We start from the raw sequence: 24265 nt of genomic DNA on the forward strand, positions 1-24265 counted from the left end.
AAGATGATAACCTATATGACATATGTATTTATGTACATATTTACCCTGGAAACAAGGGTTTGCTATTTGATTAATTCAGTGTTCCAGGCAACTTTGTAGAATATTACTCCTGCAAATAATAAGAATTGGCTGTAATTAAAGAAATAACAGAGATGTAGACAAAACAATTATTTGGGTGAGCTACAGGCAGTCTTCAAGAAGCTTCTGAAGAAACAGAACTTCAGCAGGCACTTAAGCTGTAGAAAAGGCTTGCAAGGAGATAGAACAGCACCTACAGAGAGAGGTCCAGGTAGGGTCAGGAAATGGCATTTCAGGAAGTCTAGAGCAGTAGAAGATGAGGCCAGAACACGGCGCCACAGTGCTTCTCTGCACCCTGTAGACACCCTGTACTGCAGAACCTCACTCTCTGCATTTAATTCTTGGTTTCTAATTCTCTCTTCCATTAAACTGTGAGCCCCTGAAGGTCAAGGTCTCTAAGAAGAAACCATAGCTACAGTCCTCTAAATTTGAAAACAAGTTATTAAACACAGATACACCCAAGAAGACCGTACAAAAATAATGTTGGATTTCAATTGCAGTCATAGAAATTCACAACTGGTATACATTTGCAATCTGTCCAGGATTTTTCTCTGATGACTGCTGTAACTCTGTCATAAACCCTTTTCATTATTTGAGACACCGAGACATTTGTTAGAATGTTTGGGAAAGACATTCTAAAAGAGCAAGAAAGACCTTGATCTTTTTTGTGTAACTGATTGATTGGTTGACTGACTGAGATGGGATCTCATTATGTAGCCCAGGCTGGTCTGAAACTCCTAGGTTCAAGCGATACTCCTGCCTCAGCCTCTCTAGTGGCTGAGATTACAGGCACACGCCACCATGCTGGGCTCTAGTGTGATGTATTTACGAGGCTTAAACATATGGTTCATTACACAAGGCTGGCACCTCAGAGTAAAGATTTTTTAAAGTTCACTCTAACAGACTTATTTCTCTATATGCAAGATACAATTTTACCACAGTAAAACACAAGGAAGCATACTGATAAACATATATGTTACAACAGGATGAAAAAAAGCAATATAATTTTCTCCACAAAAGCTTGCAAAATCCTGGCCAAAACACAGTAAAGAGGATGTTAATCTCACAGCTCACATTTCTCCACTGAGACCCAGGAAAAACAATGCCAGTTTTTGTACAGTCACAAAACTAAGCACTGTGAGAATTGACAAGATTTGGTTAACTTGTATATTCTCCCCACCCTGACAGACAAGTCCCAAAGGAGCCTAGCAGTTTTACCCCAACATTTCAATCTCCTCCAACCTCCAAAATAAAACCCTCACTGTCCAATATCTCAATTTATATTTTCAAACGTCTAAAATCTTAATTGAAACAAAGAGCAGTGCATTAGCTTTGCCGCCATAGAATGCTTGGTATAATTTTACTTAGGCACATCACAGATTGTGCTATTGCCTAAAAACATATGGGTAGAACCAACATTCCTAGAAACCAAACGAATATATTACGAAGGTGAAAGGGAATAGGGAGTGTCGTTTTTAAACAGAGAGAACGCTGTGATTGTCCACTCATAGGTTAGGTGTGATCAAATCACATCGTGCTGTACAGCTAAGTATGTCCTATATTGTATGACAAAGTAGGGTAACACATTATTTACTGAGGACCTGTTGGGTACACAGAGGCACACCAGAAGCTGTAAAAGACTTCATTCTTGCCCTCAAGAAACTTCCAAGTTTGTAGACAGCCTGATAGAAGGTAGTCGAAAGCAAATACTTCAAGCACTATCCATCACAGTTACCTTAGGTATTTACGCTACCCTTCTACGAATCTCTGAATATTTCGAGGCCCCCTTTCCTATTTCCCATGGGCTCTATGGCTCAACATTCTTTACAGCCACAGGCTTTTCTGGACTTCACGTTATTATTGAATCAACATTTCTCACTATCTGCCTCCTTCGCCAATTAAAATTCCACTTTACATCCAACCACCACTTTGGCTTTGAAGCCACTGCCTGATACTGACGCTTTGTCGATGTAGAATGACTATTCTTAAACGTCTCTGTATACTGATGAGGATCCTACTCTTTTAATAGAAACGGTGCCATTGACTTCCAATCAACTAGTTTCCATAATATCCAAAATATTAGATAAAATTCCATTATACTCCCAAAACAAATAATGAGTGATGTTCTCTCAAATACACGTATAATCAAATGTGAAATTGAGAAGATGGGGTGACCTTTGACTCAGAGATTGTATTCAGGCCTTTGTAGATGCATTTATTTGACATAATTATGCATTTAAAACATAAGTTAATTTGTCATCAGCCTGAAATTATAGAGGCTTTTATTGGTGAGAAACCTATTTTATATATAATCGTTTACCCATAGAAATGTTTTTGATTAATGTTTATCTGTTAAAGACTTCAGTTCACAATATTTCCCATTAATAGTATATATGTTTTTGGAGTTGATCTGGAGAATTTGAGGACCACGTTCTAATTGCTATCTGAGGCCATTCTGGGAGGACAATTCATTGGCTTTGGGTTGCTGGGGGTTGGAACTTGAAGGCGGGTCTGAGTCTGGAGATCTTGCCACTGACCTTTGGAAAGTCTGTTGATTCTACCTTTGGAAGTGCCTTTACATGCCTTATGGAAGGCCGGGCATGGTGGCTCACGCCTGTAATCCCAGCACCTCGGGATTATTGATGAATAAATCAATTTGGGAAATGCTTGGTAAATTCAACGGGACCTCTCAGAACAATGAATTTATATGGCCACGATATTGTTTTTTTTTGTTTTTGTTTTTTTTTTTTTTTGCAAAGAGCATTCGGAAGACTTTCTAGTGCACCAGTTTGGGAACTGTTGGTGGAGGAATCAGGGTAATTAGGCTTTGGACTATTGCAGGTACAGGTTGTCACTGTATTCAAGGAATTGTTCTTAGTCTTTGTATATATCCGAATTAACTATAGCAAATTAACAAGCAGAAATGTAAGAATTGGGCCTTGGAGGGAGGGAGAGGGCGAGAGAGAGGGGTAGATAGAAGTTTCCTATTTTAACTATGGTTCAATTCTAAGCATTCTAAAATTTCATTGGATTCTTTTAACCATGAATTACAAGGGTGTTTAATTTCGAAGTTCATGTAGCTTTTGGTTAATCTCTTCACTATTAACTTCTAACCTTAACTGCTTCATATTTAAATTATAAATTTTATGGTGTGGATTGTACCAATTGTTTTTCAATCTTCTGACTTGCTTAATGGATTAATACATAATAATGTTTCTCCCACAGTCCACATATGCTTGAGAAGAATACAGAATATCTGATTATTGGGTACAGAGGTCTATATTTGTCCATTACATCACGTCCATTCACGGGTTATTCAAATCTATATATGGGCATTCTGTGTAACTTACTTATGGTAAGCAGGGTATGTTGAAATCTCCAAATACAATGGCAGACTCGTCAATTTCTCCCTGTGGTTTTATCAGTTTTTCCTCTGTATTTTGAGTCTATTTTGATAGGTACATAAAATATGAAAATTGCTACATCCTCCTAATTAACAGTCATTTGGCATCAAGCTGTTACTAATGCTTTGTGTTCCAACATCCTATCTTGTTTGAAACTGAAGCTCCATCAGTTGTTTTGGTTAATGTATACCGGCATATCTTTATCTCTCTCTCTCCTTTATAAAAACTTTCAATCTTTTCACATCCTCATAGTTTCAATAAGATGGATTAGAACAGCTGGATATCGTTTTATTAGTTCCATCTGTCTAACTGGTAACTTTAGTCCATTTACATTTGTTGTGACTCATTTATGTGGACTTCCTTCTGTCACCTTTAGAACTTCCATTTCTCTCACTTTCCAATATAATTTTAATATCTCCTCCTGGGATTCCACTAAGACGTATTTTAGACCTCATTCTGATCTCCCTCTCCCCGCCAACCCCACCAACTTCTGCCCTATCATTTATCCTCATGTCTCTCTGTGTAACATACGGACTTACTTTTCGGAGATAATGGTCTAACCAATTAATCCTTTCTTCTGGTGTCTAATCCATCCACTCGGTTTCTTATTTCAACAATTCCATTTTATATTTCCTTATTTCATTTTATTCTGAGACAGAGTCTCACTCTATCACCCAGGCTGGACTGTAGTGGCACGAACCTGCAGCCCTGGCCTCCTGGGCTCAAGTGATCCTCCCACCTCAGCCTCCTGATTAGCTGGGAGTATAGGCAGGTAGGTGCCCCATACACAGCTTTTTTCTTCTTCTTTTTTTTTTTTTTTGGTGGTGGTGGGGTATTTTTTGGAGAAACGAGTTCTCACCATGCTGCCCAGGCTTGTCTCCAACTCCTGGGCTTATGCCATCCTCCCGCCTCAGCCTCTCAAAAAGTGCTGAGATTACAGGTGTGAGACACCATACCCAGCTATATATTTTATTTCTGTAAGTTCTATTTCATCCATTTTCCTTTCAGGTCTTCCTCATCATTCCTGGTGGTCTTACTGCTCCTGCTTGCTCAATTTTATGAGTCCATCTTTTTCTTATATAATACATTTATTTCACATGTAACTATTTTCTCACAATTCTAATATTTGAAGTCTGTATTCTGTATCTGATAATTCCAAAACCTAAAGTCTTTGGGAAACATTCATTGTTTCTGATAATTCTCAAATATATTGGGTTCACTACTTGAATGCTATGATTTCACTGAATTCATAGTTGCCTGCTTTTAATCTTTGGGAATCCTACAGGCTTAAGTTAGAGATGGTTTCCTAGAAAAAGTATCTGTGTGTGCTTCTGATGAGAGCTGTGGAGACAACTAACAAGAGACCACTTTACCACCGTCTGTAATCCTGACATTCTCTTGGATTCTCTTGGAGAATGTCAGGATTACACAAGCTTCTCAAATTTGGCTCCTCAAACTTGCTCATTTATATACAGAAGACTAGACTGCTTAGTATAGGTGATGACTCACTTCCTCCTACCCTGGAAAAAACAAAACAGATCTCTCATCTGAATGTGATCACAGACTAGGAAATTCTGAAGGTGAATAACTGGAGGCTGTAGGCAGCAGGGAAAGACAGGTGTCTTTCCTGACCATAGAAATAGGTCACAAGCTGCCCTAAAGGCTGTGTGCTCCACCAGGATTTCACTATTTAGCTCAACCAGCAGTCCCTCTGTAAGAGTGAACGGAAGCTTCTTAGAGCACCACGTTGCCTTTAAACCACAAATTCTTGCTAAAAGTCATGGTCATGGTAAAAAACCTATGGCTTTGCAAGGCTTTCTTGGTAATGTCCTAGAATTAAGGTTAAGCCTGCATTTCATGGTAACTGAACAGGAAACCAGCCTGACCAACATCCTTCTCCCCCATGGCTTGCTCTCAGCTCCTCTTGCTTGGGCCTTGGGCAGCCAGACGGTCTGGTTTTAATCCTTGCTCTGCCACCTGTGACCTTGGACAAGTTACCGACCTTCAGTTACCTCATCCACAAGATGCAGATATTAGTAATACCCTCTTTTTAAGTTATTAAGAGGATTGAAAGAGTTAATAAAAAGTAAAAAAAAGACTTGGTAAGCATAGGCACAGAAGGGGGAAAAAAGCAATAATAAAGAAATGATACTTCTATATTTTCTATAGATCATCTTTGTAACAAGAAGAAAACAAACCAAATGAAAATGAAACAAATTCTCTCAAAAAGAATTAAGTCAAGACAGGAAGAAGGCTCGCAAAGTAATATAAAATATATCTTATGGTTTATGGAAAATTCTTAATAGAATACCTTCTTTGCTCCAAGCTGCACTCTGGCTTTGCCTTTGAGTCAGGTGGCATTTCTTTGTACGATGACCGGTTCTGTCGAGTAGGCACTGCTTCAGCCCTACAGGGAGGTAAAAACATCTCTAGAAAACAGCAGCATTCCTGATTCCCACTTGAGGAGGCCTAACAAAACGGCATATGCCTCAACAGCAGCACATCAGTGTTAAGAAGTCTGGAGTCAAGGGGAAAAAGTAAAATTGGACCATTTCCAGAATCTCACCAAAAACAACAAACTGATGTTGCAAGTGGCCTACATGAGCAAATTAGAACCTTAAATAAAGGTCACTCTTAATGCCTATCCCAGCATAGATTCAGCAACAAGTACAATCTCATTTTACTGGTTTACCTTTTTCATTCTTGAAAGTAGGAGCTATGAAAAAAAAACACTAAAATTTCTTGAAGAGAACCTTCTACTTACAACCTAACTTACGTAATCGAAACACTCTATTGAGGGTGAAAATTGAGTATTATAAGAAAATAATCACCTGTTTTGTGAGAAGTTCAATACGTAATGCTCCTCCACACAATACATACCTTAGAAAGAAAAAAGGAAACATATAAAATTATCTTGAGAATTATTCCTGCTTAAACAATTTCTACATGCCATTACTAAGAAAGTATGCACACAGTAAACATGAGACGAGAACATGCAAGCATGAACATACTTGTTAGGGATATAGGACTATGGGTAACTTAAAAACTCTGTTGGTATTACTCTCATGTAATTGCTCTGAAATTCTAGTCAACTATTTGCAATGGCTCTTAGAACAGAATACTTTGAATTTTTATGATATCAAAAACTAAGAACTTAGCCAAGTATTCCAAAGAATAGGAATAGTAAGCATACTTAGTAAGTATTCCAAAGAATAGGAATAGTAAGCATACGTAGTAAGTATTCCAAAGAATAGGGGCAGAAGAACGCATTTCTTTAAAGCACTACCTCAGAATTCAATTCAGTAATTCCGATGTTGCCTGTAACATCAGAAAACAACTTCCTTAAAAGCATAGCAAGTTGGATTTACCAAGTTGCTGACCAGGTCACATTCCCTCCTGCCCTCAATCCCATCTTTGTGTTAGACTTTATCTCCAGTTCCATTTTGCTTAGTATTCATGGTGCTCAAGTTGTCACTGTGGACATCAGAGCTTATAAATACATATTGTTCTGGCTCCTCCCTGTACATCTTTCCAAGTCATACCTGCTATTCTCCAAAGTCTGTGAATCTCAATACTAATAACTTGGAAATTCAGTTTAAGGTCCTCTTCAGAAGGTCAGTTAGCTCAAGGCATCACATTTTTCTCAGGACTCTTTAAGAAATACTCCAACCACAGAAAAAGGCCCTTCTTTCTGGTGTCAGGAGCCATTGGCCACAAACACAAATCCAATAGAGTTTCAGCCATTTACCTCCCACATCGTCCCTTCCCTGAAGTTCTAGCTAAAGCAGGAAAAAATAATGAAAACACCACCTGCAGTCACGAATCCTCTAGTTTCCTGGCCAAGATTTCGTATTTCCTTCAAGATACCTCCCAAAGAGGACATGACAAGAGAGGGGCACACAGGGTGCTACAGGTACTGATAAGGTTTTATTTCTTTTATATATATATATTTTTTGAGACGGAGTTTTTCTCGTCACCAAGGCTGGAGTGCAATGGCACAATCTCGGCCCACTGCAACCCCTGCCTCCTGGGTTCAAGTGATTCTCCCAGCTCAGCTTCCCACGAAGCAGGGGTTACATTACAGGCGCCCGCCACCATGCCCGGCTAATATTTTTGTATTTTTAGTAGAGAAGGGGTTTCACCATGTTGGCCAGCCTGCTCTTGAACTCCTGACCTCAGGTGATCTGCCTGCCTTGGCCTCCCAAAGTGCTAGGATTATAGGCGTGAGCCACCACGCCCAGCCAAAGGTTCTATTTCTTAAGTTTGGTGTTGGGCATATGGATGTATGATTTAATGTTTTAAAAAAGAAAGATACCTGCCTAGTTTTTTGTGTTTTGTTTTTTTTGTTTTAGGCCTGCGTGCTTTATGCGTTACCCCATATGAATCCATAAAGAAGCAGCCATTAGCAAATTCAGGCAATACATACCGGATTCATACTTCAGGAAGACAACCCAGTTGACAACGACAACAGTTTCTATGATAACAAAAGTGAGAGAAAATAGTGACATTAGGGTCATATCAAGAAAGTTCAATCATAAGATATATCCACAAGCAAAAATATACACACAAAAAGCTAAGTACGAAGCTTTTAGAAAACTACTACCATCCTTAGAGTAAGTACAAGAAACTATTCTTTTATGTCTGTTTTTTTCATCAAAATACCGCATATAGCCATAGATTTTAAACCATTACATCTTATCTAGATTCCATTAACATTTCTTCTAGATCACTAACATTTCTTCTAGATTCCATCGTTATTCCTTTGTAAACTTTATTTTTAGTATCTTAAAAATACTTTATTAAATATAACACATACATTCAGAAAGTTACATAAAATATACCTTAAGGTATACCTTAACAAGTTATTGTAAATTATTTGCCCATGTAACCACCAACCTGGTCCTGAAATATATTCCAGCCAGTATCCAAGAAGCCCACAGATGTCCCTTTCAGGTCACACATCCCTACCTCCCACCTGGATGGACTCCTTCCCCTAACCTCTATGTGATCACCTCTTTGTTCTTAATAGTTTTACTGCCCAAGTATGAATCCAGAAATAAGTGTTTCTCTGTTTTCTTTTCATTTTTGTCCCCCTAAGAAGCCTTTTTAGAAGTTTTCTTCCTAATTCTATCCCCATTCCCCATGGAATTTTAACACCACAGATATACTGTATGTCGGTTCATGTTATACGGCCCTTTGGAGGGCAGCAGACCATTATAATAGGTAAGATTTTCCTTCACTCTAAGGACCAATTTTCACTCCACTGCAGGCGATATTGCCTCCACTAAGAGTGTATGCCCTAACCAACATTAGTTTTCCCTATTGTTGAACTCTATATAGAGGAAATTGTACAAAATAGGTTTTGGGGGTCTGGTCTCTTTCGCTTAACATAGTGTTCAAGGTTCACCCATCTTTCCCACATAGCTGTAAGCCATTTTATGAATACCACAATTCTTCATTTTCTTGGAATGAACACTTGGGTTATTTTCTGTTTGGGGTTATGATAAATGATACTGCTCTGAACATTCCAGTGTCTCCTGGTGCCTATGGACTCATTTCTTGTGGAGTATATATCCACAAGATTCCTGAACCATAGTGTATGAGTATCTTCCACTTTACCAAATTGTTTTCCAAAACACTTGTACAAATATACACTCCCATTAGAAAAAGAGTGTCCCGTAACAATTCTCTTACCTTAAAAGATAAGTTAAGCAAAGTATCTCCTATGCCTTCTCGTTCTTTTAAGATCTGAAGATCACTGTGCAAAGGACTAGCAGGGTCAACCCTAAGAATCACAAAACAAAAAACAGTTCAAACAAAAAGATATTTTTTTTTTTCAACTAACTCAAAAATGAACCAATCTGAAAGCTAAAATAGAGCACCTAGGGTAAGTTCAAGAAAGAGAAGATCTTAAGCTGCTCTATATCCTCAGGAAAAACAGAGGTCACTATAGCTTCCAGCTCCTTTAGAATGAATGTCCAAAAGCGATCATAATAGCCTAAATCTAATCTAATAAGGGGGTTCAGAGTTTGCAGTCATTCTAAAGGAAAACAGTCACATGTATATAATTTTCTCAAGAATTCAAAAGAAGTTTAATATGCTTTCCTAAACTTGTATTATTAGTCAAGCAGTTCAAGAACAATTTGCCATGGACGGAACTATGAAAAGTTAAATCACTAAAAAATCGTTATTTTTCCACAACTGTCCTATATATAGATTTCTAAATATGACTCCCATCCCCCACTCCCCTTTTTTGATTTTTTGTTTGTTTTAAGAGACAAGGTGTCTCGCTCTCTCACCCAGGGTGGAATATAATGGTGCAATCACAGCTCATGTGCAGCCTTGACCTCTCCAAGCTCAAAAGATCTTCCTGCCTCAGCCTCCCACCATCCATAGTAGCTTGTACTACAGGTGTACTACACCGACATATTTTAAAAGTAATAACATAACTACATCTACAATACGAGTTAATTATATTGCTTTCAAAACTGGGGGAAAAGTCATAAAAATCAACTTGGCAATCATTCTCTGTATAATGAAATATATTACTCTTATTTACTTTCCAACCAATATTATTCAAGCTTGAGCTTTTTCCTAGAAGATAAAAATCAAGCAAGAGTTCACTCTATCAAGAAAATGACAAAAAAATTTTGATGGACCTATAAAAACATTTTCAACACTCAACATTTCAAGTAAAAAAAAAAAAAAAAAGACCAATTAAATGAAGCATTATGAAGTTTCAAGAAAATATAAAACTAGACACAAGTCTGGTTCGTTTCCTATTTCTTATCATCTGAAAAACTCTAGCCAACATGTTCAGACCACCATGGACTCCATGATAGCACAGAATTTAGTATGAGTCTATTCCAAACCCCAGCAATTTTTGAAAATGCTAGAAGACACTCAAGGTGACACATTACTAACTAAAAGAGACTTCCATTCATAAGACTACAAGCAAGAATATTACACAGATGGTCTAGTTCACACATTGACACACTGAGAAACACGTGTACCTACATGCAACTGGTTTCAGTTTTTCAGTGTGGGGACTTCTCTAAAGATGAAAACACACGGATCTCTTATCCTAAGACTAAGTAGAAATGGAACTACTTTTTAGTCATGTGAAACTAAAGGTTTTAAAGACTGCACTATACTTTGAAAAAGAAAAAAAATCAAGTTTACGAAGATCTTACTTCCTAGATATGTAACCATGACCTCATTTCCTATCTATAAAATATGAGAAGTTTCTCCTATCTCTAAAATATGAAGAGCACCTGTTTCACACAGCGGCTATGAAGACTAAATGAGAGCATATAGAAAGTATAAAGTACTTAACATAGTATCGGTCATGCAAAAGTGTTCAATAATTTATACTTGTTTTGAAGATAACTCAAACTGGAATCGATCACAAGACACGGAAAGTACAGTAACATTATTTCAAATGCTACAAACTCAGTTTTTTAAATAAGATATGAGAAATTGACTAAATTTCTTTCCTCTGGGAAAAATTACTAATTAAATTAATATATAACTAAGACTGAAGGAGGGAGAGTAATCTATCTGGTTTCAACACTTGGCATCTACTTGCCTAACAATTCATTCCCTGTTTTGGAGAACCTGTGCCCAAGACAAAGTAACTCCTCCTCGGCTTTCATGGAGTTGGTAAATAGCTCTAATACGAGGCAGGAAGTAGTAAGTGTTCAGACAATCATCTGACGTTTCACTACTCTGTCTGAGCATTTCATGTATATACACACATCATTCTCATTGACTTTTCATAGCAGTCATCCAAAAGGTATGTACTATCTATCCATACTTTAGACTTGAGCAAAGTGAAACCAAAAAAGGTGTGTTTGTCACCAAACTCAGTGTTCCTTTCACATCCTGCCGCTTCACATAAAAGAGATGTTAAGTCAAAAGAGAAGAATTAGTTTTGATTTGGTCAGAGCAGGATGGACCAAAGTCAGCTTCATGAAGGAGAAATAATTTGAGTTGTGTTTTGTAGGAGAGAATGAATGTGAATATACAGATGCCACGGAAGGAAAGTAAGCAGAGAAAACAGCATAAACAGGCTGGAAAGGGGCATATACAGGGATCAGCAGGTGGTTCCAGGATGTGAAGAGCAGATGAACAGGGTAAAAAGTGGCTGTTCATAGATGAGAAAGATAACCTTGGGCAAGAGAACATATGACCGTGGCTAGGGACGGTGGCTCATGCCTGTAATCCCAGCACTTTGGCAGGCTGAGGTAGGAGGATCGCGTGAACTCAGGTGTTCAAGACCAGCATGGTCAACATAGTGAGACCCCATCTCTACTAAAAATCTAAAAAATTAGCCTGGTGTGGTGGCTCATGCCCATAGTCCAAGACACTTGGGAGGGTGAGGCAGGAGGATCACTGGAGCCCGGGAGATCAAGGCTTCAGTGAACTATGATTATGCCACCGCACTCTAGCCCAGGCGACAGAGCAAGACCCTGTCTCAAAACCAATAAACATGTGACTGAATCTACCACTAAGGCAGGAATGGAGGAGAGCAGCTGAGATTGGCATGTTCATGAATTGCCTGGTATTAACTATAATTACTTAAACAAAAATCCAGGCTCTAGCTATTTATACACACTTACGCAGTTAAATGCTCTTGCCTTTCAGTCTTCCTAATTTCTCTAATATTGCCAAATTTTCTTTTGCAATTCCTTCATCCTCCAACTTTTTCCCACTAATGGGCTCTGCTTTCATCTCGTAGTGATCTAAGTCTTCTATATCCTGCAAAAAGAAGAAAAATGTTAGCTTATTCAACCTATTTTTCTTCAGCAGTTTCTTATGCCAAAAGTTAAATTATTCTTGACTCAATGGGGGACAAGAAACAGAATATATCTATCCTACGGGGAGAGAGAAAAAGCCCCCACATTCCATTCAAGAGGCTCCCACCTTCTATATCCTACATTTTATTTAAAAGCTAGACTCTGGGTAAAGCAGATTTCAAAGCTTTACAAAGTCATAACTATTATGAAATAAGCCATCATTTATTTATTTACTTCTTTAATTTTTATTTCCTTTTTTAAAACAGAGTCTCACTCTGTCACCCAGGTGGGCGCATACAGGGGTGATCTCTGCTCACTACAAACTCTGCCTCCCAGGTTCAAATGATTCTCATGCCTCAGTCTCCTGAGTAGCTGGGATTACAGACATCCATCACCACGCCCAGCTATTTTGTTTATATTTTTAGTAGAGACAGGGTTTCACCATGTTAGTGTTAGTACCAGCCTATCCGGGGCTTTATAAAGTTAAGAAAAGAGCCTGCATGCATGCTGAAGGCTGTGTGACCACAGGGCTTTTAAAGGATGCTTCTGTGTTCCCAGAGTTAGGTGGGAGCTCTTGGAAGGATCTCTTTTATCCCAGTGCTCTTGCTAAGAATGGAAAGCCCCTCTGCATAACTGCAGTAGCTGGTGCGATCCTCTGTTGACCTGCATCAGAGCCTGGGAAGTTGTGGTCTGCAAAGCTCACCTCTCATAATGGGATGCCACTAAATAGTATCCGAAGTTGATATACCCAGAAAGAGAGTTCAAAAATTATTTAGAGAGGTGGAAAATAATCACCAGTAGAATTAAAATCAGAAACGACAAAGTTGGTCAGTGGAGTGGGGAAGTCCAGATTGGGGAATGTGATGTTTCATTATAAGGTCTTTCAGCATTTGCTTACTTTGGTCTGAGTGAAAGAATTGCCTCATTTTTTTGAGGGCCATGTACAGCAAAGGACTCGCCATCTGTCAGACACAGTGGTCAGTTCTGGCAAGGCAGAGTTGGAGGTTCCTGTCCTCAGGTGGGTGGGCAGGGACGGCAGCTTGCCGTAAGGTATCCAACAGCACCAGCGGCAGGAAATGAAAAGTGCTCAGTGATTGGTGGGATAGTGGTGTCTAGCACAATGATTCCTGCCAAAATCTTAATGGTGGCTGGGCATAGTGGCTCAAGCTTATAATCCCAGCACTTTGGGAGGCTGAGGTAGGTGGGTCACTTGAGGTGAGGAGTTCAAGACAAGCCTGGCCAACATGGTGAAACTCTGTCTCTACTAAAAAAATACAAAAATTAGCTGGGCGTGGTGGCACGCGCCTGTAATCCCAGCTACTCCGGAGGCTGAGGCAGGAGAATTGCTTGAACCTGGGAGGCAGAGGTTGCAGTGAGCAAAGATTGTGCCACTGCACTCCAGGCTGGCCAACAGAGCGAGACTCTATCTCAAAAAAATAAATAAATAAAACCACAAAAACAAACAAACAAAAAAACTCAATGGTGTGCAATAAATGAAAATGCTGCCCCAGTCAGATGGGACTAGCATTTTTCAGCAACTTTCAAGGTCTTGTGTCACAGGAATGAAGATCCGAGTATTTCCCACCTGTGGAGGGGGCTGGTGAAGGAGTTTTCAGTCCCGGGCACCCTGGGCTGTGCTGAAAGCCTCTGCGTCACACTGCATGAGTTATTGGGAAAGAGAGCTCCCACTGTTCTCTTTTAACCCTTGTCCTTTTGTACCACAGCAATTGCTTTCCTGGAGATCAGAACCATGGCTGGGTTTAACATCATCTTTGGAAATCCTAAAAGGCAATGAAGCGACTTTTCTCTTTTCATTTTTTTTTTGGATACAGCTGTGTGAGTTTGAAATTTTATTTTCGTATCAGTTCTAATAGTGTGTCTGCTTGACATAGTTTCTATTAAATGGGCTTGATATGAAGTTACTTAAAAATTCAAGTATTTAGAGTTTCAGGGCCCATCGTCTTGATTTTTGGGGCAATACCTCAATTTCATACTGTGTTATTCTTTTCCAGAGAGATGGGTCACTGAATAACTTACATTTTATGGTTGTTTTATGAGAAACTATTTCTGGTTATAAATGGTAAACATCTAGGTTTTGCAGTAAGAAATAATTGATTATGTTAGAAAAAAAGAACCATAAGAAGATGTGTTTTTAATTTTGACTTCCTGTAAGTACCTTCTGGAGCAGAAGGTTTTCTCTTTGTGGATTCTGCATCTTGGATGTGGGGACTCTGTTGCACTGAGCTGTGCTCTGTGGGGAGGAGCCTGTGGCAGAACAGTTTGGGTTCTGCTGGCCGCCTTTCACTCTATTCAGGGAGGCTGGGTCCCAGAGAAAGATGACAGCAGTTAGGTCTTGTTGGGAAAAAAACGCGGCTACCAACCCTGGACCATTTTGCTTCCCCTGAACAAATAAGATAGTCATTTGCCTACTTTTGGGGACGGTGCCTGTGCTTTGCACAGGACGAGGTGGCAGCTGGCTTGCCTGCTGGCCTGCTTCCTGGAGATAGGATGCTCAGACCCACCGCTGCTCTTCAGGGGTCGTGGAAGGAATTAATGCACTTCCTTCTGTCCCCCAATCTCTGTCCCTCTACGTGTCTCTGGAGCTGAGCATGTATTCTTTTTCTTTCTTCATCTCAGTAGAGCTTTTAAATTAAATAGATGTTGCTTAAGCCATTCAGAAATGTTTCACATTTTAAAAAACAAAAGGTAGTTGCTGCCATGATTCCTTTGCCCACCCCTACACCGTGTCGTTGTAGGACAGTCCCCACTTGGCTGTACTGAGCCCGTCTGGAAGTGTTTCTCATTCTAATCAGAATGGAACAGTTTCAGTGCAGACTATAGGTTCATGTTAGTGATGAACTTGGGTGGAGATGGGGACACCGCTTGTTCTTTCCTCCTGGACTCTCATCCAGGGTTCTGAGCTGCCAGGGGCCTGGCCACTCCCACCCTGAGCCCTGCCTTGGCTGAGCTGATCACCGCTGCATGTCCCAGGCTGCCGGTCTGCCTGTCACCTGCAGTGCACATGTGTGTGCATGTGTGTGCATACGTACATGCACCACACACATACCATGCCCACCTCATACACACCACACACATACCCCATACACACCACACACCAACCACACACATTACACACACTGCATACATATCACACACCACAAACACTACACCATGCACACAAAACATACATACACGCTCAAGCCTTCCATACTACACTCCACACACACCACACATCACACTCCACACACACCACACGCACATATCACATTCACATCACATCACACCACACCACATACCACACACAGTACACTCCACACACCACACCCTCCAGGACGCCCCGCCACCATACACACACAAACACCACACACCCACACCATACTACACATTTACCACATACACACCACACACACTGTATCTCATGAACACACCACACACCCCCGCCACACACATTTGCATGCAAACTACTCATTGAATGAATCTGAATGATTTAGTTTTCCCCAAATTAATACTGCCTGCCTGTGCACCCCTGGCTGTCCTGGCCGGCACATCCCCTGGTCCTGCCCTCCCTTGGGTCAGCACCGCCTCCTGTGTCTCAGGTGTCTCTGGCTGTGCCCTGTGGCGTGCTCATGTCCTGATCTTGTGGGAGGCTGGCTCCTCTGCTCCAGTGGCTGCCTTCCTGGAGGAGACCAGCTTGTTTGTCACCTCTCCTGATGACCAGAGCAGCAGCCCACGGGGGAAGTCCTGCTTCCTCCCTTCGCTGTCTGCCCTTCCCCACAGGTTGTTTTGTCTCAGTGCTGACATCTCCCCAGCTAGAAGAGGAGACCCTCAAAGGTGCACAGGTGGATTTGATTATAATGCTGGTGAATATTAAATGCGTTTTGGTGAAACACTCAACCAGTACATACATCTTTAATAAAGTAAAATGTCCAGGCCCCCTCTGCTCCCACCTCTCTCTCCCCTCCCACCTCTCTCCCCCTCTCCCCTCCCCAGAGGACGTGGCTGACAAGCCTTTGAGGGGTTTCCCCTTTCTGTGTGCCTTTGCGTGTATGTATGGGCTGGGCGGTGTGTGTATTCTCTAGACATCTTGACGGACCTGTAACTGGGATCTACACACGTGTGCTTGCTGTAGCTCACTTGCCATTTTCCCTCAAAAATAGGCCTGTAAAATCCCTCACTGTAGTGCGTGTTGCCCTGCCTCTTTAAAAACGCCACCAACTCTTCCAGCACGTGAACTCTGCCGTCACTTTTTTAAACATTCTCTTATTTATGGGTACTTAGGTTGTTTCCAGTTTTTTAAGAGATTGCAGCAATGAAAATCTTCAGCTATCATTTTTCACAGTGCTGTGGGAGAACGTGGTTGGAGGTGCTGTGGCGGTGGAGTGGCCCCATACGTGGCCAGGCTTTGTGGGGTTCTGACTCTGTCCTTGCCAATGTTCCTCCCCACAGTGGCTGCCTCTGGGGAATGATGGCTGTGTGAGCGCCCGCCATGCCCCACCAGAAGAGTCTACCATGGCCCACCGGAAGCGTCTACCATGGCCCACCAGAAGCGTGAGAGCGCGGGGAGCAGCATGTTGGACCACAGGGCAAGGCCGGGTCCTGTCCCCCACCACCAGGAGCCCGAGAGCGAGGACGTGGAGCTGCCCTTGGAGGGCTATGTGCCCGAGGGCCTGGAGCTGGTCGCCCTGCGGCCAGAGAGCCCCACGCCCAAGGAGCAGGAGTGCCACAACCACAGCCCCGATGGGGACTCCAGTTCCGACTACGTGAACAACACCTCTGAGGAGGACGACTATGACGAGGGCCTCCCTGAGGAGGAGGAGGGCATCCCCTGCCACATCCGCTACTGCCCCGAGGACGAAAGCTACCTGGAGGGCATGGACTGCAACGGGGAGGAGTACCTGGCCCACGGCGCGCATCCTATGGACACTGACGGGTGCCAGGATGCAGTGGACTGGACGGCCTGGGCGGGCCTGCACCCCCATGGTCACGGGGCTAAAGGCAGCCAGGACTACCCTGATGGCCAACTGCCCAACACGGAGGATGTGTCCTCCGTCCTGGAGGCCCACGACCAGGAAGAAGACGGTCACTACTGTCCCAGCAAAGAGGGCTACCAGGACTACTACCCTGTGGAGGCTAACGGGAACACCGGCGCTTCTGCCTACCCCCTGAGGTGCGGGGACGGGGACCTGGAGGACCAGGAGGACCAGGAGGAGGACATCGACCAGATTGTGGCAGAGATCAAGATAAGCCTGAGCATGACCAGCATCACCAGCACCAGTGAGGCCAGCCCCAAGCATGGGCCTGAGCCAGGGCCTGCAGACTCTGCAGAGGCCTGCCCACCCATCAAGGCCAGCTGCAGCCCCAGCAGGCAAGAGGCGAGGCCCAAGTCGCCGAACCTCCTTCCCGAGGCCAAGCACCCCGGAGACCCCCAGAGAGGCTTCAAGCCCAAGACCAGGACCCCAGAAGAGAGGCTGAAGTGGCCTCACGAGCAGGTAGGACTCTAGCTGTCCCGGGGAAGGGAGCAGAGGGGCCCTAGAGCAAGGGACCTCAGGGTACAGGCCTCGAAGATGCTGAAGCGAGGCGGTGGGGGGTGCTGGGTGCCTTACAGTTCTAATGGTGGCTGAGCTCTTCATTGGTCCAGTTGGGAGACATGTTGCGTGGATGCTCCGGCCACTCTTAAGCTCACCGCTCAGACTCAGGACTAAAGCCGGTTGAGGGCTGAGGGGCAACTCGTGTCTCACAGAAGACACCCCTCCTCCCACCCTAGAAGACAGGTTCAATTTCTTGCCCACCGCCCTGGGTCTGCTCATGGTGGGGCAGTATGTGTGGGAGAGCCCCTCAATCCTCAGGGGTGTACTCAGACCAGCAGGGCAGTGGCAAAGACGTGGGGGTGCTGGTGCTCACCCACTGCTGCGGCCAGTGTTGGGTGGCCTGGTGGCTGGGGTCGGGGCCAGAGTGCATTTCACAATGGACGGGTGTCTGAAAGCTGGGGGGCCTTGGCCTGACGGGCAATCAGCTGTGAATACCTATTTGGAAAAGGATTTTTTGAAGGCTTGACAAAACCTCGGGGAAGAAACGCATGCTAATGAGGGCAGTGGATGTCAGCATAACTGTATTTTAATTATAGCAAAGTCAGCGTGCATTCTAATAAACACATTTGAAAAGCCGCCTTCCAAAAAAAGCCTCACTGTGAGTATATAAAGAAGATGTGATTATTGGACTCGGGTGAAGGAACTTCTATTTGGCCAATTATGTGGACTGCTTTCATATTTTTTAAAGCCTTAACTACTATTTTTTTCTGAGAATTCATGAATGTGTGTGTGTGTGTGTGTGTGTGTGTGTGTGTGTGTGTGTGTGTGTGTGTCTCTGTGTACTGAGAGCTTGGGTTTGCAATGGAAATCATATTGACTCCTGGATTTTCAGCACTTGTATTTTAATGTCTCGTCTTCTCTCTAAAGAACATTAAGTGTCAGTTGACTTCACTTTGGGGGTGTTCCTGTCATGCACAGCAATTCCGTGTTTACAGGGGGCTGTGGGATGCATAGGAAGTCCTATGGTGATGGCAGGCATGGGAATTTTACCCCAAGGGACTATGGTAATAGGGGGCTGACCAAGAATAACTCCTAATCCTATGTCAGATAATACCATGAGCAGCTCAGGAAAACTACGCACAACTCAGACATGTGCAGAAAGGAGATGTGGAATGAAATGGAGCCCCGTGGCCTGATAGAGGCCTCCAGGACCTGCCACACCCACGTCTGCCCCCAACTCCCCAGTCAACCTTCACAGAAGAGAAGCTCATCTCTCTCCAGCTGAGACCAAGCCAAGGCCCAAACTGTTGTAGCTGACGGATGTTTGGGCTAGGCTCATAGAAGCTGTTCCGCTCCTGCAGTGTCAACAGCTGCCTGTGGTCCAGGCTTCTGTCTGGTCCTGGTCCTTTTTTTTTTTTTTTTTTTTTTTGAGATGGAGTCTTGCTCTGTTGCCCAGGCTGGAGTGCAATGGCATGGTCTCAGCTCACTGCAATCTCTGCCTCCCCGGCTCAAGCAGTTCTCCTGTCTCAACCTCCCGAGTAGCTGGGATTACAGGTACCCGCAATCATGCCCGGCTAATTTTCGTATTTTTGTAGAGACAGGGTCTCACCATGTTGGCCAGGCTGGTCTAGAACTCCTGACCTCAGGTGATCCACCCACCTCAGCCTCCCAAAGTGCTGGGGTTACAGGTGTTAGCCACCGCACTCAGCCTTGAAGAGACACTGGGCCTTTTAAGAGACACTGGGTGCTGACTCACTTCTGGGTCTGCCCCATGGCTGGCCCGCCGGGTGTGCTCTGGGTGCAGCCAGGCTGTGCAGGTCAGGGAGCCTGAGCTGGACTTAAGGTGGGGAGACATCGCTCCCCAAGAGCTGCTCGGGTGCGACGTCAGGGTGGAGGCTGTTGCTGTGTGTGGCGGCATCACTCATTTACCCTCGTCTCATCAGCCTCTGTCCTTCGGCTCACCTGCTTGCAGGTGGCCTCTGATTCTGCCTCTGGAGCCTGCCTGCCCCCTCTTGATTCATTCATTGGGTTCCAAGTATGTGAACAATAGCATACTAGACACTTTTAGAAATATTTGTGTTCATCTTCAAGAGAGGGGGGTCATCCAGCCATTCCCCAGCCCTCAAAACCCACTCCACAGACAAAGCAGTGGCAGGTCAGGGCTCCTCTTGCTCTTCTGAGCTGCTGGCATAGCGAACACGGTACAAAAGAAAAGGATTTCACATGCAATAGAATTTCATTCACCCTGAAAAGGGAAGGAAATTCTGACACAGGCTACAATATGGATAAACCTTGAGGACATCCTGCTAGAGCCAGTCACAAAAGGACAAGTACTGTGTGATTCCACTTCTCTGAGGCACCCACAGTAGAGTCACAGAGACAGGAAGTAGAATGGGGGTGGCCAGGGGCTGGAGAGAGCAGGGAGTGGGGAGCTGGTGTTTAATGGGTGCAGAGGTTCAGTTGTGAAGATGGAAAAGTTCTGGAGATGCATGGTGGTGAAGATGGCACAACAGTGTGAATGTACTTAATGCCACTGAACTCTACACCTAAAAATGGTTAAGATGGTAAATTTTACATTATGTATACTTACCACAATAAAAGAAATAAGAAATAAAAGGTTTTTGGATGATGAACGGGCTCGAGCCAATTTGGACCCTCTAAAGCTAAGTTGAGCCAGTCTGAACCCATGTAGCCAGAATCACACTGGATTAGGCTGTTCTAGCACTTCACGTGGTGAGAATGGGGGAGAGAGAGAGAGATTGATTGACTGATCAGGGGGCTGTGCAGGGGGCGTGCTACACACTTGTAAACAGCCAGATCTCTTGTGAACTCAGAGCAAGAGTTCACCTATCACCAAGAGGATGGCCCAAGTCATTCATGAGAGATTTGCCCCATGATCCAGACACTTACCTCCCACCAGGCCCCACCACCAGCATTGGGGATTGCATTTCAATATGAGATTGAGGTGGGGACAAATATCCAAACTGTATCACCCACAAAGAAGCAAAAACATTTTGGGCCAAATCAAAACTATTTTGATGTAGCCACAGTAGGGATGAGCTGTGATTACACCCATTCAGGCCTGTGGACCTGCGGACCTGGCGTGTGTGGTCGTGGGGCGGTGGGTGGGCACATCCCTGGGAGGTTTCAGGAGGACATTCAAGACCAAAATGAGCCATGAGTAAATAATACAACCACATCCTGAGTGGGAGTGGGGGAGCCTCCCCTTCTCTCCTAGGTCTTGTATGGGTCATGATCCCACCTTGGCAGGAGTGGAAGGAACACAGATCCTACAGGCTGTGGCTTATAGTAAAGTGACTGTGGGCATGCCTTGTGAGTGTCATTCAAATAAACAGATATCGTTAAATCCACCATCAAATAACAGCGATTTCTGCTATCCTTTCACCTTTTCCACAACTTTAAATATCCCAGATATTCTACTGTGTATATTCCTAAAAGTAGACAGGTAGATTTAGTGAAGTTAACTGGATCATTGGTACCTTCTTTATAGATCATCTGGTGAAACTTGTTTTTCAAATTATGAGTTGTAGGCCTTTGTTTTAATGTCTGTAGCCTCAGGCAGTTCCATCGAGACTAAACTCAGTTTTTTTCTTATTAGGACTAATCTTATTGACCGGAACTGTGGACTCCCCATATTAGGAGAACAGAGATCTGGCCTGTGTGAATGAGTGGAAGTTAAATACTGTAGAAAATGCCCTCTGGAAACTGAAATCTAATGCTGACTTACTATTGGTCATTTAATTTCCTTCTGGCTTGGGCACTATTGTTACATTCATTTTTCAGATGTCAAGCTAGTTTTCTCAGAATGTGTGCAGGGCTCGAGGCCGAGTGTGGAGGCCACTGGGTGAATACAGGAGAGGTCACAGGTCAAGCCTCCTGAGAGAACTGCAGACTTGAGCCTTCCATAGAGCCATGTGAATGATTTTTAGCCCCAGTAGGTTGCTGTCATTAAACTATGCACACAGGGCTTCTTGCTTTTAAGTTAGCAGGATGGAAAAATTGCAGGTGTTTGCAGCAAACATGAAGAACCAGCCATGCTGGCCCCTAAGCAATGGTATTAGAAAGGGTTGGTGAAGATTTTCTCATTTGAGAACTGAACAAAACCAAATGGAATTCTCCCTAGTTCTGCAGCTCTGGGGGCTGTAAGCGGCGGAGCTTCCACCTTCCCCACAAATGGACCCAGAGTGGCACCTGGTATGTGAGGCAGGTGACCAGGAGAAGGGGGTGTCAGTGGTTGATGGGCAGCTGCCTCCGCTGCCTGGTTGACCCAGCCCCTTCCTGGGTCATCTCCCACTTTGCCTGGGTGTCAGTCACTGGAGGGTTAGCTCAGTACAAACTGGCGGGTGACCTCCGTAGAGCTTAGGTGAAGGGGCTCTCACAGGGCAGTATGTTTGAGACCCTTAGAGGGCTCTCCTTACTCTTGCTTCTCCCATTATTTTTAAATTGTAGTAATACACTTGTAACATAAAGTTTACCATTTTAAAGTGTACAATTCAGTGGCATTTAGTACAATGTTGTGCAACCACCTGATATTTAGTTCCAGAACGTTTTCACTGCCCCCAGAGGAGACCCTGTACTTATTAAGCAGTCACTCCCCATTCTTCCCTCTCCCCCCAGCCCCCACAATGAAAAATCTGTTTTTTTTTTCTCACTTTGGATTTGCCTATTCCGGATATTCCATAAAGACGGGATCAGACAATATGTGCCCTTTAGTGTCTGGCTTATTTCACCAACATAATGTTTTCAGGGTTCATCCCTGTTGTAGCACGTGTCAGTACTTTGTTCATTTTTGTGGCTGAATGATATTCCACTGAATGGCTATGTTTTTATTTTCATTTTTACTTTTTGAGATGGAGTTTCACTCGTGGCCCAGGCTGGAGTGCAGTGGTGTGATCTCGGCTCACTGCAGCTGAAGGGCTATATTAAGTTTTATTTATCCATTCATCCACTGAGGGACATTTGAGTTGTTTCTACCTTTTGATTAATATGAATTCTGCTGCTGTGACCATGTGTATACAAGCTTTTGGGAAATTTTATTTGGCTAGTCATAACTTTAAGTTTTGTTTTGGCTATTTATTGTTGCTTAACCAATTATCCCAAAACTTAACGGCATAAAACAGCAAATTTGTCTCTCTCTCACTATTGTATGGGTTAATGGGCTAGCTGGACAGTTTTTCTGCTGGTCTCATTTGGCAGCTCTCACTGTGCAGTTAGACAGTATCAGGGACTGGTCGTCTGGATGCTCGGCTGCAGTGGAACGTCTGAGACGGCTTCTTCACCCACAGGTCTGCTGCCTTGGTGTTTCTTCATGCGGCCTTTCTACATAGCATCTCATACTCTTGGCCCTCTTCATGTAGCTTCTCTTTCTCCAAGAGGATAGTCAGTTCTTCTTTTTGGCTTCCAGAAGACAAAAGTGCAAGCTGTCAGATGTTCTTAAGGCTTAGACCTAGAACAGGCCCAGTTTCATTTCTACCACATTCTATAGGTTAAAGTAAGTCTCGGAGCCAACCTTGATTCACTGTGGAATGGGCCCTTCCGAGGACCTGAATGACAGCAGTTGTGGCTCATTGGGGACCAACTCCAAAGATGAAGCCTGAGTTCTGAGAACTTTTTCTTCTCTGATTACTCCTTATTCATATTTTATGTTTTGTTTTATAGATGTAATATATTCACAAGTGTCTTTAAGGAGCTATTTTGATACTCTTTTGTCCTCTCCCTAGCATGTCTTTTTTCTGTAATAATTTTTTTCTTAGTTTATTTTGGTCTTATTTTTCTTTCAAAAGCCTTTCCCAAAATATCTATTCTATGTTGCTCATCATTTGTCATCTTTTTAAAAATGCCCCCTTTTGTTCATTCATATTTGAGAGAAGGACTAGAAGACTGATTGGGAGGCTGGGTGTGGTAGCTCACATCTATAATCTCAGTGCTTTGGGAGGCTGAGGTGGGAGGATCACTTGAGCCCAGGAGCTCAAGACTAGCCTGGGCAACACAGTGAGACCCCCATCTCTAGAAAAAATAAAAATTAGCCGGATGTGGTGGTGCCCGCCTGTAGTCCCAGCTACTCAGGAGGCTGAGCCACTGGGAGGATTGCTTGAGCCCAGGAGGTTGAGGCTGCAGTGAGCTATGATCATGCCACTGCATTCCAGTCTGGGAGAAAGAGGGAGACATTGTCTCAAAAATAAATAAATAAATAAATAAATAAATAAATAAAAAAGAAGTTTGGGAGTTCTTTCAGGCCAAGACTTGTCAACTGATAGCTTTTAGGGGAAAGGGTTTTTAGGGGGAATTTATGCTGATTCCCAATTGTTATCCCCACCCCTCTATCTTACCTCTTTGTGCAATCATAAATGATGGCAGGAACTACTCCATTCCTCTGGAGGTGAAATCTACGTTCTCTTGCCTGAGGTAGATACATGTTTGCTGGGGTTCTGCTTAA

The 24265-nt window shown here is 43.3% G+C and overlaps 2 protein-coding genes across 13 annotated transcripts in view; one reads left to right on the forward strand and one right to left on the reverse strand.

Annotated features, from left to right (window-relative positions):
* Window positions 1-24265, reverse strand: part of LOC134728386 (golgin subfamily A member 8B-like) — a 58468-nt gene that overhangs the window by 13794 nt on the left and 20409 nt on the right. For 5 of the 12 annotated variants that reach the window (XM_063597082.1, XM_063597087.1, XM_063597077.1 and 2 more), the window contains 5 exons: window positions 12104-12242; window positions 9177-9267; window positions 7909-7956; window positions 6314-6362; window positions 5794-5889 (listed from right to left, as the gene is read on the reverse strand). The gene's annotated coding sequence lies outside the window, so the exon portion shown is untranslated. Of the gene's footprint in view, window positions 1-5793; window positions 5890-6313; window positions 6363-7024; window positions 7084-7908; window positions 7957-9176; window positions 9268-12103; window positions 12243-13865; window positions 14062-14710; window positions 14923-24265 lie in introns of those variants that run through there. The other 7 variants (XM_063597086.1, XM_063597080.1, XM_063597081.1 and 4 more) reach the window with 6 other exon arrangements.
* LOC117975993 (amyloid-beta A4 precursor protein-binding family A member 2-like) lies at window positions 16323-22438 on the forward strand. The gene has a single exon (XM_055098836.2). It carries the CDS (start codon window positions 16813-16815, stop codon window positions 17779-17781), a length of 969 nt encoding a protein of 322 aa, XP_054954811.1. The 5' UTR covers window positions 16323-16812; the 3' UTR covers window positions 17782-22438.

This window comes from Pan paniscus, chromosome 16 (genome assembly GCF_029289425.2).
Source record: "Pan paniscus chromosome 16, NHGRI_mPanPan1-v2.0_pri, whole genome shotgun sequence".
In the NCBI taxonomy this organism is placed as follows: Eukaryota; Metazoa; Chordata; class Mammalia; order Primates; family Hominidae; genus Pan; species Pan paniscus.